The following is a 19,993-nucleotide window of genomic DNA, read 5'->3' as shown; positions in this document are numbered from 1 at the left end:
TGCTGAAGCGACGCCTTCTTGATTGAAATCTTTTTACCTAGATGCCGCCACTGTCGTGACAGAAGTTATTTCTCTTCGCTCCCTACCTAGACTTTCTTCACTTTCTCTCAGCAGAGAATCTGCATTATACATCCGTCGCCTTCGCTCCTTCACTGTAGGCAGTTTGCTATCAACAAATCTGTCAAATACCAACGAAAATAGGTAGAAGAAAAAGGTCCCTAGAAGAGTTTCGCGACTTCAAAGCGAGAGAGAGAACCGTCAATCGTTCTTAGTGAGCTAGGACAGGACGTGACAGCTCAACTAAGACTACCCCGTTGTTTTTTAGTCGATAACCTTGACGATGCAAAAGCCAGTGCTACCAGAACCCTTTTTAGGCAAATCTTGTGAACGAATTCGATTACAAAGGCTCATATTTTGATAGTTTTTGCATGTCTCATATATTTAATGCAATAGTAGACGCTAGCGTTTTTAAAAATCTGGATTATTTTCAAAACCGACGTCATTTTTGGAGAAAATTGACACATTTTCCATAATTTGCACTTAATAAAGTATTTTGAATTTATTTTAGCATTATAGGAACACATGCGATAAAATTAACATCGAATATTATTAGATTTGAAAACAAAAAGTTTTCATGAAAAATGTTCAAACTTTTGGTGAAAACATTATTTAATGAACTAGCAACACGGCCTGGCTAGTAACAAAGTGCCCTGTTGCAATTCAACTCAACGGTGTGAAAGTAGGCCTTTGCCAAAACGACCAATAAGGAGTGGTCTTTTTTGACAGGCAATTGGTTTCGTTTTTGTACTTCTACCTGACACGTCTTGTCTTAGTTAGTGAGTATCAGTGGCATTTGGCTGTGGTGTTCCAAGAAGAAACCGATCTCATAGGAAAATCGGATAAAAATATTTATCTTACACCGGAAGTACCGCAAACCGGCCGCTATGGTACATCGATCGAGTGTGAAGTCCCGGTTGGAGAGTTCCTGAATTCAAACCAGAAGAAAAGCTATCACCAATCATCCAAGGTGGCGACGGCTCGGTAATTTTTCTGCTGCTTTTTTCCGCACACAAATACCAGCAAAATCGGTAAAAGGGAGAAAAAATATTGTACCTCTATGTTTTGAACGGTACTCGGATTGCTACCGCCGCCGCCACCGCCGCAGATCGCTATTGCTGGCTGTTCAATACAACGCCTGTGCCTCACCGTACTCTCTTTCTCGTTGCATCCTCCTTCATCCTACTCTCCGTAGCGTTTGAATGCAACACAGACTGCTGCTGATGATGATGTTATTAGCGCTGGACCGCTGAATGGATCTAACGCGAGAGAGCGAGAGCAAAGCGAATCAAAGCAGGCCAGTTCAGAGGAAAAAAAGTCGAAAAATAGAAACCTATCGCAGTGGCCATTGCCGTCATTGAGATAATCACTTCAAAGCAAGACGTAGGCAAAATCAGAATTCCAGCGCAATTGATAGTCGTTTGGGTGATTAGAAGAAGGTGCAGTGCAGTGTAGGATATAGTCTAGTTTTAGGAGGGAGAGATCGTTAGCGCAAACAAGTGGAGAGTTATTCAGGATGGCTTCGTCAGGTGGAGTGGATATTCAAATAGTATCGATGCCAAACCTGCAGAAAATTGAAAACTATATGCGAGATTCGACCTATCGGGAAACGTTAGAAGTCAGTGCATCGTTCAACACCAGATTATGCCTAGAACGGAGGATGCGGTTACCATTCTTCGATTCGCAAACTGGGGTAGCGCAGAATCACAGTACTCTGTACATGAAGCACTGTAGACGGATGCCCGGGCACCGGGAAGGTCAACTCTACACATATCCATCATCACGGTGGCGAAAGTCCAAGCGACAGTATCTGACCAAAATCCAAAACCTGCGGCCGTTTAGCAATTTTAAAACAAGCGGAACCTCCAACATACCTCTAGGGGATACTGTAGAGGTGGCAGCGACTACCGAGCCAGACTTCAATGCATCACTTCTGGAGGAATCCTCGCTGGGAGCGACTATGGACGCCGACAGCAAGGATAGCCACCAGAATCAACCCGCCCCTAAGGAAGAGCCTCTACCCAAGGATTGGTACTACGATGAGATGGCCCTGAATGATGATGATCTGGACGACCCGGAAGGCGGAGACTCGGATTACGACTATAACGTGAACGGGTACAAGCGAAAGACCAAGAAGAGCAGGCGCTCGAACGCCGGAGGAAGAAAATCCAAGGCTAGTCAAGCGGCGGCAGCCGCTGCCGGAGATTACGATGCCGTGGCATCGCCAGGCGGTTCATCCCGAAAAGGTCGACCACCGGGGGGTAGTTCCGGCAAACGGGGCAGGAAGCGCAACCAGAAGGAAACGGTTTCGTCCATCGAGAAGGAGTTGGAGAGCAGCCTGAACGACAGCCTGGTGGAACCGCCCTCGTTCGAATCGGTGGCCGCTGCGGTGGATCTGAACGAGAACGGCGAGAATGGGGCCGGCTACGGAGGTAGCGCAGATTTGAGGAACTACCGGAAGTACCTGTAAGGCGACTGGGTGTTACTTCGAAATGGTGAGTACGAGAATTGGCTTTGGTAATCGCTGAGGCAGGGTTGGGGTTTTTGCTAAACTTGGTTCTATTAAAGTTACATAATGTGTACATCAAACAGGACACCCAATTGAAGCAATATGGATGAGGAGAGTGGAAATGCCATCTCCTTATCGCTAACATATTGTTGATAGAGGGATTATCCTTAACCTCCTCCACTCATTGAGACATCCTTTTGTATGATGAAATGACCGGTAGATCGGTGACCAGTATCTAGGTCGTAATTTTTGTAAACCTTAAATAATAGCAAAGAACTGAAACAATCAACTGGATAACATCACATAAAACAGGCAGTCTACTTTCTAACGGTTTCTTCTTCTTCTTTCTGGGATTACGTCCCAACTGGGACAGAGCCTGCTTCGCAGATTAGTGTTCTTATGAGCACTTCCACAGTTATTAACTGACAGCTTTCTTTGCCGATTTGACCATTTTTGCATGTGTATATCGTGTGGCAGGTACGAAGATACTCTATGCCCTGGGAATCGAGAAAATTTCCTTTACGAAAAGATCCTCGACCAGCGGGATTCGAATCCACGACCCTCAGCATGGTCATGCTGAATAGCTGCGCGTTTACCGCTACAGCTATCTGGGCCCCTTTCTAATGGCAGTACCATGCAACAATGAGTGGTTACCCTCACATACATACATACTTGGTTCTATAAAAGCTTGAAATTAGTTGACACGTTAGAATCATCCGTATACAATTATCATATTTTTTACATACCTAAAGCATCGCAAGCAGTTATAATGAGTATATGACCACATTTCTCTGTCAATCATTTCGATAGAAGCGTTGATTCATAAATATGGGACAGCGTGAATACTGTGTGTATAAGTATTGAATCAAAGATAAGGCGATTTAACAAGAAACGACACAAAACTCAATTCAGTCGAGTACAGTGCCACCATGACTTTGTTCGTGATTCAGTCTCTTCAGATATTTGACTGTATTTCGATAGCGTGTTAGAGAACCATGGTAAAAGTTTGATTTCATGGCTATCTCCCTTGAATCGCATTTGCATTGGTTTTGTGTTCTAGAACTCGATATCTCCCTAACTCGATTGACTTCAATATCGAGTTATAATGAGTAGACGGTATGTTCAAATTGATATTTTGCGTATACGGACTTCCGGGTTTTCGTTGCTATCGTGGTAACATCGGGGTCCAACACTATTTTAGAATTGTAATACATTAGAACCTGAGCGTAAACATGGCTTACTTTAAAAAGAAGAACTGGTTTTCAAATGATCTACCGTTTTGAATCATATTACGGACACTTGAGGCTTCAGTGAAATGTAACTCTGCATAGAGCAGAACAGAACACTCGCCTCTCACGCCGAGGACCTGGGATCGAATCCCATCCCCGACATAGTCACTAAAAAAAAAAATTCAGTGACGACTTCCTTCGGAAGGGAAGTAAAGCCGTTGGTCCCGAGATGAACTAGCCCAGGGCTAAAAATCTCGTTAATAAAGATAGAAAAAAAATATAGTATTCAAGCATCTTCTCCGTGAATTTGAAAATATTTTAACGAGGGAATCGAAAGTTATCGTGATTTGAAGGGTTTGAACTGTTTTGGGAGAGATTTCTACATACTTCACAATTTTCCCCACCAGTGCATCATTATCAATTTGTAAATTAGCCAAGTAACCATCAGCTTTGCATTGAGCATTAAAAACATATGATATCCAAGCATCTTTTCTGAAATTTTGAGACAATTTCTTCGAGAAAATCAGAAGTTACAGTGATTTGTATATTTACCATTATTTCTATGAAGTTTAACTAAGGGCTTATTTATATGGCTTTGCTATATTGATGCGCATAATTTACAAATAAAAATGTCTATAGGATTGACACTCGGCATTCAGAAGATTTAGTTAACTACACACACTAGTTGACTAGCATCTTCGCAGTTAGCTAGAGAAAATTTTATCAAAAGACAACATAACTAGAGTACTTTGAAGTTTTGGAAAAGCAAATTTTGAATATTTTTAATTAGTATGTTCAATGTTTTACTATTACTAAATCCAAGAAAGTCTTGTCAATGTGATAAAAGAGCGTGATTGACCGCCCTCTGCTGCTTCTTTGTCATTACAAGAGCAACTATACTTGTATAAGGAACCAACGGATGCTATGATACTTAGGATTTGTTGCATCACCCTCAGTGTGTAAGTAATGGAATTCTCATTTCCTGTACTAAGCAATATCAGCGCCGCCTGCGTTCAAATACAGGTCAATTTGGGTTATGGAATAAATGTATTACGTGTTGCTATCTCTGACGAAGCCGTTGGGATCCTCTGCACTTCCACGAGAAATCATTGGGAGTTTGGAAAATGGAAAGAGGTTATATTACAGGATTCGTCTTGGTAAACATAACGCTTAATTACAAGAGTCCTAGAGATCATCGCATCATATTCACTGGTGACATCTCCCTACAAGCGTAATAATGTCAACAAAATAATAAATAAAATAAAATAAAAAGTAATTCTTTCATATGTACAAAACTTGACTTGAGACTCATATGACGACACCTTTGATAACGAACCATTCAAAGGTTTTGCATGATGCGAATCATCATGTAACATCAATCTAAAACGTAAACTATCAGTATCTAAATGAAAAATCGATATTTATAGTACCTAACAATTCAAGGATTTTGTGTTATTATGTAAAACTAATCCGAATATGAGACTTGTTGCATTGAAATATTTGAAAAACATGAAACAATGTTTATTTCGACAAAAACCGACTTATTATTTGAATTAATTTGAACAACTATTGAACTATTCTTTGAACAAATATAAACGTTGTCCAAATAAATTATGAACAATCGTGTTTAGAACATTTAAAACAGTAGCATAAAACGATATCAGTTGATAATCCATCCTCGACTGAGCAACAAAGAACCATTTTCAAATTATTCAGATTAACCAATACGCGTATTTGGGCCATAACGAATCACTGCCCAGCAAAACGCCGAAAATGATCACATTTGCTTATGCTGTAACGAAACACTGCCTTTCTTGAATGAAAGACAAGTCAAAACAAGTTCAACACAAAGACAATACAAATCTGTTAAGTTAATTTGTATCGCAATGATCAAATGCGTGTGGTGCACATTATTATAGACGATTGAAAATAAATCCTAAAGACATGTCCAAACCTTCAAAGTACTCCGGTTATGTTGTCTTTCGATAAAATGTTATCAAACTAACTGCGAAGATTCTACACTCAAAAAAAACCAAACGTGATTGCTACGTGAAAAATCACGTAGATCATTCCAAATTCATTTTACCTCCACTTCACCTGACTAAGATAAAAATCACTAAACCATTCATAACCACTAGACTGGCCCAGCTCAGTATGGGAGAAAAATAAAGTTGTATGATTCCACGGGGCACCCCCCCAGGATTATTTCTTGGGGTTAGACGAAGCCTTTCTGAAAAATTCAGCTCATTTGGTCGTTCCATGAGCTGGCGCATTTGAATTGAAGTTAATATGGGGTTTTCAGCTCAAACATATGAGCAACAGCACATCATGTACTGTTTGTTTCAGGAAAATTGATGATCGCGTTCAATTGGACCCAGAATGTCAAAAACACTACTTGATGTAATAGCGAAGAATATTGTAGAAGATTGTACCATGATCAAAATTAATAAAGTTGGTGTTTTAACTATCTGAAGTATATCATGCAACACTGCTTGTATTTCTTCAACATAGCTGGGAGGTAGCCACTAAGCGCATCATAGCCACCTATGACCGTGGGCGAGCTGAGGCACATGTCGCATGCATATAAGTGACTGTACGGGAGTGCTGATCTAAGCCTTACTTTCAACAACTGAAAGAGTAATGAAAATGAGATTAAATCCAAATACAACCTTCTGCAATTATGTTCATTAGGGTATCAACTAGTGTATTTGTCATTCTGGGCTTATTTGAACGCGAGCAATTAGTATACGGAACGAAACAGTGACATAGGATCAATTTTCAATATATTTGAGACGAATATCCCATACAAACTTCAAATCGAATGCGCCAGCTGGTGAAGCAACCAATTGAGTTGAAATTTTGAGAGAGCGTTTATTTTACCCTAAGGCTCATATCTAGGGGGTGCCCCGTTGAGTTTTACAACTTTTTTGTTTAAGGGCCAGTCTAATAACCACCAAATAGTGACTCGGTAATGTTTACTGAGGTTACCTATCGCACTTACGTGGAATTCACGTAGGTGCCTAAGTTCATTTTGACATCCGCATAGTGTACGTACATTCGGTGTTGAGCTCAAATTCTAAGATGGCACCCGCTTGATTTTTGAAGAACTTTAGAAGCAGCTGCGGCTTTGAACACTGTGTAAGATTGATTTCAAGGTAAATATGCTTTGAATACCGGAGAATCCCTGCATTACTTCATATTTTATACCTGATTTTTTACCTCTATCAATTATAGCACGCGAAGGCTACAACAAGACAGACCAAACTCACAAAATTGTGGAAACAGGATTCAAAATACTCCGATTGACAATAAAAGTAGCACAATCTTTAGGTTTGTTTACATTTTCCAATTGGGAATTACTTTTCTTCCAAATCCTATTAGAAATAAGATTGGTCTTTATTACAGTTAAATTTAATGCAAAACCATCTAGGTCCTACTGAAACGCTTCGTAAAGGCTACCGGAAAATCCACGTAGCTCTTAAGTTTAGCGACGGTGAAATGGACGAACTTCCAAAGTTCATGCGTTCATTCTGGGCTACCTATGATTTACGTAAGAGCTACGTGAAAAGTGCGATGGAAAAAAATCACGTATGTTTTCACGTAACAATGACGTTTGGATTATTTTGAGTGTACTATATCTTTTGGATACCGAGTGTCAGTCCTATAGACATTTTTATTTGTAAATTATGCGCATCAATATAGCAAAGCCATATAAATAAGCCCTTAGTACAAATATACAAATCACTGTAACTTCTGATTTTCTCGAAGAAATTGTCTCAAAATTTCAAAGAAGATGCTTGGATATCATATGTTTTGAATGCTCAATGCAAAGCTGATGGTTACTTGGCTAATTTACAAATTGATAATGATGTACAGGTGGGGAAAATTGTGAAGTACCGTCAAACGGGGCTACTTTTGATTCCGGGGGCTACTTTGGACATTCGTGTTTTTGATTTATTTGCAGCATAAATATCAATCTGAGCTATTTTGTGTCTTCAGTACTTTTATTGACCAAAACATGCTCTACAACCAGACATGAAAATTTTTCGGAACAACATCAACAATAACAGGATAAACAGGAAAATATATTTAAAAATTCCGAACACATATTCACAAGACACAAAACATTTGCTATGTAAACATTGTTCGAATTTTTCACATATCGTGGAAAGTTATTGGGAGCGTCACAAAACTATCGAATCGTCATGTTTCATGAAAATTTGTGATAATTTTATGTTAAAAATTGTTGTGTTACAAAAATAATTGATCAAAGGTCTTAATTTAACGACTTTTATTTTATGTTAAAGCGTTGGTTTCTATATTTTACAACAACAACAAAATTAACCAAGGATTCAGGAAAGTTAATAGTCATCAAATATATATATTTTATTACGCATTGGTAATAAACTCAAACCATATTCCTTGAAAAAATAATTCTCGGTCATTTTAACATGAATCCGTAGTACAAAACAATTTCATTCTTCATCTGATATAAATAGACTATCATTAAGCCACATCAAAACTATTGAGAACCAAAATAATTACAAATGTAAAATTTGAATTGCCTACGATCTTGCGAAACATTATTCTTGTACTTCATGCATTACACTTTAAATAAAAATTACTTTTAGTTACAGGAATTGATGAGATCCTTCTACATATCATAAATATAACATTAAGAACTTCAACAGATGTTAATCATTATTAATCAGACCTTATTAACCGTCGCAGTACTTGGTAATTGCATCATTCGATTGTGTCAACTTAAACAATCAAGCAGTCGTAGCTGACAGTTTAATTTAAAAGAATGTGAAACTAAAATTTCATACTAGAAATTAAACACTACAAAACCATATTTTGCTGAAAAGTGTTATACAGGTTTGTGTACTTTTTCGCGCTTTACAATTTTCTTAATTATGTTTATCAACGAAAAACGTTCAACAACGTCAAAATAGACGTTAATCTATAGAATCAGTTCAAAATTTATGCGAAAATAATCATTTTATTATCAAATCGTATTGCTTTCTAAATGTGTCCAAAGTAGCCCCATTTTTGTCGAGTAGGACACATATTTTTCGCTATTCAAACAATTTTTTTATTTCTTTATGGATTTGCTTCATATTTTGCACATTTGTTACGTACATATACAACTAAGATATATGCAAGAATTAACGAAATCCATCTATAATTCTTAGAGCTTCAAATCCTCAAAGTTGAAGAATGTGGAAATAATGTCAAAAGAAGCCCCGTTTGACGGTATGTAAAAATCCTTTCCAAAACAGTTCAAACCCTTCAAATCACGATAACTTTCGATTCCCTCGTTAAAATATTTTCAAATTCACAGAGAAGATGCTTGAATACTATATCTTTCGAATGGTAGGTGCCAAAATCTTGAACATTTTTTTTACGTTAATAACGGTTTCTGGCACACCGTGTAGCGTTATCAATCTTCGGAAACCCTTAACGTAATTTTAACGAAAATGGTGGACAAAAATCACCGCTTCCTCACTTTTGTCTCATATTTCGGACACTTTTATTCGAATTCCGAACAGGTCATGAAACTATAATAATAAAACTCAAATCATTAATCGAAATCATCTAGTTATTAGAGAGACGTCCAATGCAATTGGGCATTCTAATGTTTCATAAATATCTATAGAAAATGCTTATTAAAACGAGCCTCCGAATTGGAACTTTTCAAGTGGCAAATTTGGAAATATTTCCCATACAAAGTAAAGTGTCCAGGTACCCTTCTTTGAAGAAGTCTAGGTTTAAATCATAGGTGATCCTCATGCACTATGGGCGGTTTCCATACAGACTGGCGGCCAAAAATATTTTTTTCCATTTCATGTCGTATTTATGAGTTTTATGATACAAATTTGATGTTTTATTTTCAAACACAAGTTTTCGAGACTAACTTTTGAATAGGGCCTATAGCGAAATATTAAACTTTGTTACTTATAATGCATATATGCCATTTATGCGATTAACGTTGTGCAAATCATTATAAATGTTAAAACATACATAGAAATGATGATTTGAATGATTTAGCGTCATTAAGTTATTTTCTGAATTAGTTTTTAGCTGTTTTCAATAGAAAATGGTTAAAAATATTGAAAAAATTCAAAAAGCCTTAAATTAAAAAAGTGCAAATTTGTGCAGCTAAACTCTTCACGATCCTTTAGTTTACATCTCAAAGAACCCTTGGAACTGAATTTAAGCCTGGGACAACTTGGGACAAAAAAGTACTCGATGTGTTAACTATAAGCTTATTCGATTTTTTTAACTGCTTTATAAAAAAACATCATAAAAGCCACTATTTTGAAGCTTTTTGTTATTTTTTTATTGTTTCTGGGAAGCTTTTTTTGTAAGCTTTCAAATGGTGTAAAAACATTTTACGTAAGTATTATAGAAAAAAAGTTATATTTATTTGAGTAAACCATAGTTTTTGTTAATAAAAACAAGTTTTTCTTCATAGGCTCAACTTTGGCATCTCATATCTGAGTGTGCAATGCAAATCATGCCCTAATATTTTGGGGATTTCTTAGCAGACATGTTTACAATGAAATGGCGAACAAGAATTGAAATTTGGGGCACATCACTTTTTTGATTATTGGCCACCTGATAAGCCATAGTGTCATGTGGCCTTCTGATTCACAATCTAGTATTTCGTTAGAACATATGGACTTTGGGAGGCCCATGGTAAACCAGAGCGCGAAAAGGTATGCAAATGTTGAATTATATAAGGGAAACAAACCTCCAGATATTATGCGAGTAATTCACAAAAATACCTTCAAACGTAATTTTATGTTTATTTTTTCATGTAATTTCCAAAAAGTTTCTTCCTAGTTATGCTGCAAGGAATCTTTTAGAAACTTCTGTATAAAATTGCTAGAAGAATAACTCCTGAACAAATCCTCGGAAGAAGTTATGGAAACATTTCTGAAGTAATTCATGTAACGCCCAGAATTCAAACCAAGCCATGCTGAAGGTGTCTTGGATCGATTCTTGGAAGGCCTAGGATGTTTTGGTGGAGGTTTCCATGAGTTCCCTGGAATATTCTATTTATCGTACCTGCTACACGATACACGAACGCAAAAACTGCTACCTTAGCAAAGATAGCTTTTGGTTAATAACTGTGGAAGTGTCATAGAACACTAAGCTGCGAAGCATGCTCCGTACCAGTGAGAAGAAAAAGAACGTAGAAATGTAGGACGAACCGTAGAAGTTTAAATGTTAATCCTAGACAACCGTGAATCGCAAGTCTGTCTTATCTGCATTTTCGATATTAAGTTGATATCAGTTTTCAACATCCTCATATCATCTATCAGTTGCACACACTTTGTTTGGTAAAATCAAGAGAAAAACACCAATTCGGATTGTCTCCTAAGCTAATTGAGTAAACAGCAAATTGTGAGTTTTATATAGATTCAAACATTGTAAATTTCTCAGTCCGTTTTCTCAATGCCTACTTTTTACAGATGGGACTGACTTGAGATTCACGGCAGTAGAAGCTTCTTTTGGGATTCTTATGCGATTTCTCCACATTTTCTGCAAGACTTCATTCACATAAACAAGCTCAAAAAGAAAATTTCAAAAGAGTGGGAAATTTATGAAGCATCTAATAAAAAAAATCTGTTCAGATACATGGAAACGTTCCTAGAGCATTTAAGGAAGATAATGTTGGAATTCATGAATGAAATTTAGAAGAACTTACATCTAAGCGAATTGGTAAGGGAATCTCTGTAATATAAAGCTATGCATTTTGGTCAATCTATAAATAATTTTATGAAAGAGTCAAATTACATCTTAAGTAATTCTTGAATTTATTTCAAGACGAAAATCTGAATCAATAAATTACTCTAGAAACTAATTCAAAGAAGGATTCATGAACAACTACTGAATTGAACTACTCTAGAACTCCACCCCATTCGCGGAGTGTAGTTTGTTATGATAACTTGACGACAAAAGGTTAATCGTTGTTTGCTATGATCGCAGAATAAAGAACAACCGCGAGGCATCATGGATTGTGTCATGATCACTACACTCAGAAACACGGGTAGTCACAGAATGACTAAATTTTAGTAATTTATGACTATTTTCTATCTGCCTCTCTTCCATTCTGCAGGGAATTTTATTCCTGTTTGTCAATTCGCCTGGGTTGAAGCATCGCTAAGCTTCAACCCAGGCGAAATGACATTTAGTGTAGAAATTCACAGCAGAATAAAAGAGAGGCAGATAAAAAATAGTCATTAATGCATAAACTTTAGTAATTCTGTGACTATTTTTATTTCTGACTTTCTGAGTAGATTTCCATCATTGTTAACTTCATATGGCATAGAAGTGCGCTTTTTTAGCTCTTCAGCATTTGTAGAAAACATAGATCTATACAAATTCTTGATGATTCAAGCTTGACGTTCTTGATGCTACAAGCTTTTCCACATTCGAGGATGGCTTGAATTTTCGCCTCCAATACAGTTTTTAAGCAGTCAGTTTGATGATTGGATTGTATAAGAAATCCAAAAAATCCCTCAGTTTTCCATAGAATTTTTGATCCTTACAGCTCCTGTTGAAATTTCCGTTGGGCATTATAATTACCACAAAAACAATACACTGATATCATTGACGTATTTGCTTGTGAATTTTTGAAAATTTCTTAAAAAAAACTGTTTCAAATCATTTCGACATAATTCTAGAATAATTTCATGGAAATTCATAGAAAAATCATCTTGAAATTGAAGAGGGTTTTTTGCACCAATTTGTGGAATATTTTTTGCGAAGAATCCTAATTTAAATGCTAGATGATTCAGGGATCCAGAGAAGCTTAAGAAATTCTTCCAACGATTCCTTCATGAAGACATTAAAAAATATTTCCTCCAGCAATTTAACAGATTTTGCAATCATTTCAATCATTACTCGTACCCCATGCGATTATCACCTAGAAATGGTACGTTGCTACTCTTTCAATAACCAATCAATTTGAATGTCCGTTCCCTTAATCATCGAAAAAGTTGAAATTATGTTTATACCAAAAGTGAACAATGGAGTTCATTGCTTAAGTACAATCCAAACTATTGGTTGCTCTGGCATCCAGGGTTTCAATTGGTAATTTTTCCAACAATTATTCCAGCAATTTATCTAGAGAACCCTACAAGACTTTTTCAAGGGTCCAGAAGTTCCTACACGAATCCTTGAAGGTGCTGCCTCCTGCAGGAGCTCATCAAGTATTTCTCCAAATTTCTATCAGAGTTTAACTTAGGATTTTCTAGGTATTATTCAGCATTTCCCTCACAATAAAATCGACTCGTTTGAGTCACCCATACAATTTGTCTGGAGTTGCATGTTGCTGAAAAACTTCATAGTCGTTCTGCATCGAACTTCTTCAATTCCTTGAAAAAAATGCTGGATAAATTCATTGAGAAATTTTGGGAAGCATCTTTAAACCCTAGAAAAATCTCTGGAATAATTCTTGGGGCTATTGTTGGAGAACTTTCTCACTGAAATTCTTAAGGAATTGAAATTCTGGATGTTTTGGGAAATCTTAAGAATTTAAGAAAATTTCTAAATGCATTTCTGGTGAAATTCCTTTCGGAAAACGTGGAAGAATCCGTGAGTTTGTTTTACCAAATTAAAAAAAATATTGGTTGGATTCTTTAGGAAATCTTTAACAAAAATCCATAAAATAATTACTAGAATTACTAGTAGGAACTTATACTGCCGTGCATAGCAAGTCAGTCCCATCTGCATTTTCGTCAAAAATGAGTTGAGATCAGTTTTCAACATATCTTCCAATACACTTTCAGATGCACTAGTACGGTTTTATGATTTATTCGGAAAAATTAAGAAAACACAGCAAGTCAAATTGTTTCATAATGAAAAGTAACCGCATATCAGTCCCACTGATTTCCACACCGTGTAACATAAAAATGAACCGTTGTTTGATCATTTCTATATTTTTCTCTAAAAAATAGTGTAGTGAAAAGAAAGTTGGGAAAGTTTCATTAAGATTTGATCATGTTCCTATACTCTGGAATTTTTTGAATATTCGTATGGAAAACGAGGTTGTTCACTACCTATTTTCTCTATGCCTACTTTTTACAGATGGGACTGACTTGCGATTCACGGCAGTATACTGAACTAAAAACTTCTTTAAAAGATTCATGGTTGAATTCTAAGTGTCCTAATTAAAAATCTTGCAGAAAAATCTCAGAATTGTTAGATGAATTCTTGAAGAAATTATTATATTGATTATATATTATATTGATAACTAAGTGCTTAGCTAGTAGTTATTGAGCAATAGAATTGTTTTACACGTTATTTGGCAATGCTAAGATGAAGAGGATCCTCATCCATCTCTTAGTGGTGATAGTTTTTATATTGATCCATTCATTTGCCTAAAAACAATGAGCTACACACTCCGTTACCAATGGCATTGAGGGAGAGATCATAAGTTATGCGAAATATGATCCCTCGGTACGTCTTCAGCTCAAGGCTGCACAGACTGAACGATTACAAACATTAGGCAACGGACAACAAGAAACACCCAGTAGCCCAATGATGAATTTTTCGTTTGACGAAAAGTTTCCACCGACTGGAGCGGGAATCGAACCCACACTTCATGACACAATACGCCTAAACGACTGACGCCGCTAACCGCATCAGGATACAGCATCTAAAAATTGTTTAACAAACATACTGCCGTGAATCGCAAGTCAGTCCCATCTGCATTTTCGTCAAAATTTAGTTGAGTTCAGTTTTCAACATCTCTTCCAACGCTCTTTCAGCTACACTAATGAAATAATATATTTTATTCGGAAAAATTAGGAAAAAACAGCAAGTCAAATTGTCCCATAATGAAAAGTAACCGCATATCAGTCCCACTACAGACTTTCGCACCGTGGAACACAAAAATGTATCTTGTTTTGATCATCTTTATATTTTTCTCGGAAAGATATCGTAATGAAAAGCAAGTTGTGAAAGTTTCATTATGATTGGAACATCTTCCAATCCTCTGGATTTTTTTGAATATTCGTATGGAAAACGAGTTAGAAAACTTCACAGTCCATTATCTCAATGCCTACTTTTTACAGATGGGACTGACTTGCGATTCACGGCAGCATATGAGCATTAGAAAACTTCTGTTTATTTTTGTTACCAAATTAGACTGAACTAATTTCTTTCATAATTTCTGGAGAAAATCATGATGTAATGTCACAAGAAATCCCAGAAACAAATTTTAGATGTGCCTCCCAAAAAATTGTATTGCTGATTTGTCTGATTAGTTTAGTTTCTATGTATCTTTTCATTGTACATTGTACCAGGCCATTGAAGGATCATATATCTACAAAAGATTTATTATTTTGTTTTAACCCTTTAACACCCAAATTATTATTTTCGATCTAAATATCATTTTTAGTTCTATAAAATTGTTCTAAACACGTCTTGGGCAATGGTTTGTTTTTATTCGCAAATCTATGAATTTTAATTTTTGATTTTTATAATTTTTATTTTTGAACATCCCTATCCTTTTTCATTTTTTCTTGAAGCCTCTTCTTGTTACTGATTTTTGGCAATTATAAAAATTCAAGTTTTAACAGTATTCAAAAATATATTAAATTTTTAATATTTTTCTGGAAATATTTTTGTTTTTCGTGTAATTAACGGAAACAAAGGATTGAAATCATTCTAATACCACCAGGCTCTTCTTCTGTGATAAGTTGATAGTAGAAAAATATAAAAGGTACAATTTTTCATATGACACGTTAAATGAACCCCAGGCATTTGTAGATCATATAAGAATACAATTTTGCATACAATTTTCAAAAATACAAACAAGTTTCAAAAGTCATAAAAAACTTTTCTTATATGCGTGTTATGAGTCACTTCGCCGACAAATTTTCACTGGGGATTTACTTTTTCAAAAGCTTGAGCTTGAGGTTGAGCTTGATTAACCGCCCGTGGTTGCTACTCCAGTATCGCCAGATCAGCTGCACTTACACAAGGAACCAACCAAATGACTGCTTTGGACTAACAGACACCCTCAGTGTATAAGTGCTGGTGATCTTCTATTTTTAGGCAACAATGGCACCTGCCACGTCAGAATGCAGACCAATGAGGGAAAGGGGGGGGGATTGATGATGCATTAAACTGGCTCCCACGTAAACCGTATATACCACTGCGTTCACGCCAGTTTATGCGGGAGTGTATGAGTTGGGAGAAGGGCATGGCAGAGAGGTTTGCTCTTTGGTTAGCAGTCTGCCTATGTATCAAGCGTAGGGAAACGGTTTCATGTCCATAAATTTCTCTGGGATTATCCCAAAAATCTCTCTTAAATTCTGTTATCCTCATGAAATCCTTTAAAGCAAATTCATTTAAGATTTATCAGAAAATCCATTTGTAATTCTTTCATAAAGCGTGGTTGTTCCTATCTGACATTTCGGGAGGGGCACGGAAAACAAAATACACTCAAAATTTAGGTTAAACAACAGGGTGTGACAAAACCTTAAAAACCAGAATAAATGATTTATTGAACTTAAACCAACGAAAATTTAGTAAACATGTGTTTCTGGCTTTAACTTAGGCGTTTGACACTTAAATTAGAACAGTGCTTTAGAACCCTATTATTGAAAATTGAAATATATTTATTAAGAACTCTCATTATAAAAATCTGCAAGGCGCTTGCACGCGTTCCTGTAATATTTAAGGAAGGCGATTCTTGACTTCTTAAATGAAGCTCAAGAGAATACACATACAAGGAATAATATTACTTGTGAATTCCCGATGGAAACTTTATTGATTCATGATGAAAACCTTCCCAACTCCTTAATAAATGTATAGGGTAGATTGCCAATTATTGCACAGGCCAAAAACCCGCCAATTATTGCACACTCGTAAGAAATGCAAGGGCTGTGCAATAATTGGCGCGTTTTTAGCCTGTGCAATAATTGGCAATCTATCCTAATGAAACCATGATGCCTTGTGCGGATTTCTGTCGAAATTCTAGTCAAACTACTTACTCTAATGAGCTCGATTAGAGATCTTAATTAGAATTATTATTATCTTTCGTTCGTCTTCAATAATTAGTAGATATGCTAAGAACAAAAATCGAACAATGCAGATACGAGATTGATCTTCTCAATCAAGTGAAAGAATTCATAAAAGCTTAATGTCATATTCTAATATTTAAACAAATGTAAGAGAATCTTGCATAGCTTACCTTCTTTTCTACGCTGTAGACAGATATTTCCGTTATCTGTTGCAATGTCTTGTCTTTATCAAACAAGCAAATTACCAGCAACTGTGTCGAAATCAACTATTTTTGTCATCACATGACCAAAAGAGGCCTGAGATCGCCACTGCAATTCGGTAATCTTGAATATCAATTCCATACCGATAATCCATGGATGGAAGGAGACACGTCTTCATTTCTGAAATGAACCGATGGTGAACAATTGATCGATACAAGGTTTGATTAAATCTTTCTTACCTTTGATGACATCGAACCATTCATGCAATCGTGTTATCTGAAATAAAGATAAATATAAAAATTGATCATCTATTTTCTTCTACCTTTTTTTCACAGGTACCTTTGAGGCTCTAGTAACCCAGACCCTTTTCGATGGATGTTTTATACGACAACGTTGTAGTAGTGCGGTAGCAGCCCTGTGGACGAGGATCCACGGTAGACACAAGAAGGGAAGATAAATCTTCCAATATCGAGCAATCCTTGAAGGAATGTCTTGTAAAGAAGCCACAGCTGAAAAAAAAAGAAATATCAAACAATCTGAAAATTATTTACTTCCTAAACTCTTGTCTTTTTGGATATTATTGCAATTCTGGTCATCGTCAAAATACTACTATTATTATTAATACTTCAAAGCAATTTGTGTTTAGTTTTTTCCGAATATTTTTTTTGGAATTGGAGAAGGGCGGCAAAATTTAATTTAAAATCTCGGAGCAGTTTTGGGAGGAAACGTTTGAATTGTAAATAGTAGCCAGTTTATAATCTATTTCCCTTAGAAACAAAACACACAAAACAGCTGCAATAGAACCAATTATTTACATTTTGTTAACATCGTAGCAGATTTCACACATTAAAATTCATTGACAAATTCAAATGACAATTTCAAACATAGTTACACACAGTTTACAATAGCCAGAGGACAGTTAAACTACATAGAAAAAATGCAAACGAGTCATACTATCATTATTTAGTTTTGCTAAGGGTTTCGTTCATTGTAGTAAAACAACTAACACACACATACAGACATCGCCGTACGCCCACACCGAATAACACTTAATTGTTGCAATAGTTGTAGGACTTAGTGGTTAAAGTAAAACTCATATTTTTGCGTGGAGTATACCAGCGGGAGACAAAGGACAAAATAGAGGGGATAGTTTAGAAAACGTCCCTCCGACGGCGGTATGGCATTGGAAAACGATCAAGTTTCACATTTATTGTCTAATTGTGGATGAATTTTTCAACGACGATATATTTACTTATGATTCCTTCATTATCCCCTATTGATGATCGAACAACTTCAAGAACACGGAAAAAGAGACAAAAATCACTTACACGTACAACTCGATGAAACAAATAACTTCCGATGCGGAAGTGTACGGAAAGAAACGATGCAAGAAAGGGGACTCAGCGTAAATGTAACAGTTTAAATTATATGGAAATGAAGAGAAAAATAAGTAAGAACAGCCGGAGACAACCCTGTACATGAATATAAATAGATACCTTTATGAACGGTGATGAAAAATGATGAATAAAACGAGGAAATATTTTCCAAGAATCTAAAGAAGTGTTGCTGATTTTCACAGATCCGTATACAATACAATCAACTAATCTGCCTTAATCTGAGAAATTGATGTTAGTGTTATTTATATTTTCGAGCACAAACTATTGAGTAGTTACAGGGTGTCCGCAAATTATCCGTACAAACTTTGAAAGCATGGTACTATGGACCGATGCACGAGTTCACTATCTGACGTTTGAGCGGTGCCGTGTTATTTACGTGACCATGGCAACGAGTGAATTCGGCACCGCTCAAACGTCAAATTAGTGAACTCGTGCATGGACCGATGCACGAGTTCATTAATTTAACGTTTGAGCGGTGCCGTATTCACTTGTTGCCATGGTCACGTAAATAACACGGCACCGCTCAAACGTCAGATAATGAACTCGTGCATTGATCCATTGGTCCATACAATTAAGCATAATAAATTCAATTTTCTTGCATGGTTCCAAACATTGGCTTATTATATTCTTAAGCAGTAAGTTTGACAAATTTCCGATTTCAAATAATTGCAAAACCAACCCAAATGTATTGAGGTGTCTTAAAGGGAGCTGTTTTCCGAGTTTCAAGACGGAAGAGAAATGTCCATAGAACTCACTGGATTTTAACCATACAATGTTCTATTTCCAGTCTAACTTGAAGCTACCAACCTGTAGATTACTTCAAATAATAATGAGACATTTGGATTCATCTCTTTTAGCTTTAAGGGATAACACCTCTCCAGTATGACTAGCGGCCCTCAGGAAAACGTCTCCGAAAAAAATAAATTTGCCTATCTCAGTAACAAGCAATCATTTCGATTTTTTTTATATTTGTATTGTGTGTTAACATATAGATGTATTATAAAAGGTACATGGACATTGATTTTTCATTGTTTTCAATGCGAGATCATCTTTCCAATATTTTGCTGTACGGATAATTTGCGGACATAGGAAATTATCCGAAGCCGAACATTATATGTTTCCGTCAGATTACGACAGTACTAGTTTCATTTCATTCATTATGCTGGGATTGTTAACTTAGCAGCTTTTATGGCTTTGTTTTTCAATATGGTACTGCACCTACTTTCCGCAAAATTGTGCAAGAAATAATGTTTACACTATAAAGTAATGCAATATTAATCACAATCTTTGATTACTAATCGTGATCACCTTTTTTCATTAATTACACTCAGCATTACAGTTATTATTGGATAAAATTGAATCAATGAAAGTGATATCACATCGGAAGCAAAAAAAAACGAGGAATCCTTAGAAAAATCATTGAAGAGGTTTCGTCAGAGGAAATTTTCAATCAACTTCAGTGAGGCCCCAAAAACTTGTGTATCATTTTCTATATGAATATTGTTTAAAATTCGAACATTTCTTTGAAGTAGTAGTGAAGCTTGGAATTCAAAG

At 36.1% G+C, this 19,993-nt stretch overlaps 2 protein-coding genes across 2 annotated transcripts in view; one reads left to right on the top strand and one right to left on the bottom strand.

Annotated features, from left to right (window-relative positions):
- The first annotated feature begins 834 nt into the window (after positions 1-834).
- On the top strand, positions 835-18,599 carry LOC5573515 (zinc finger protein ubi-d4). The gene is made up of 2 exons (XM_001660863.2): positions 835-2,552; positions 17,378-18,599. Exon 1 carries the CDS (start codon positions 1,574-1,576, stop codon positions 2,525-2,527), a length of 954 nt encoding a protein of 317 aa, XP_001660913.1. The 5' UTR covers positions 835-1,573; the 3' UTR covers positions 2,528-2,552; positions 17,378-18,599.
- Positions 16,953-19,993, bottom strand: part of LOC5573512 (vacuolar protein sorting-associated protein 16 homolog) — a 42,839-nt gene continuing 39,798 nt past the window's right edge. Inside the window, exons 8-10 of the transcript XR_002501025.1 lie at positions 17,382-17,551; positions 17,282-17,318; positions 16,953-17,222 (exon numbers count right to left, since the gene is read on the bottom strand). The gene's annotated coding sequence lies outside the window, so the exon portion shown is untranslated. The remainder of the gene's footprint in view (positions 17,223-17,281; positions 17,319-17,381; positions 17,552-19,993) is intronic.

The sequence above is a fragment of the Aedes aegypti genome, chromosome 1 (assembly GCF_002204515.2).
Source record: "Aedes aegypti strain LVP_AGWG chromosome 1, AaegL5.0 Primary Assembly, whole genome shotgun sequence".
Taxonomy (NCBI): Eukaryota; Metazoa; Arthropoda; class Insecta; order Diptera; family Culicidae; genus Aedes; species Aedes aegypti.
Note: the sequence above shows the minus strand (reverse complement) of the source record. Positions and strands in the feature narration are given on the sequence as shown.

Coding starts and splice junctions, on each gene's coding strand:
- LOC5573515 (XM_001660863.2), top strand. CDS start 1,574: ATGGCTTCGTCAGGTGGAGTGGATATTCAAATAGTATCGATGCCAAAC.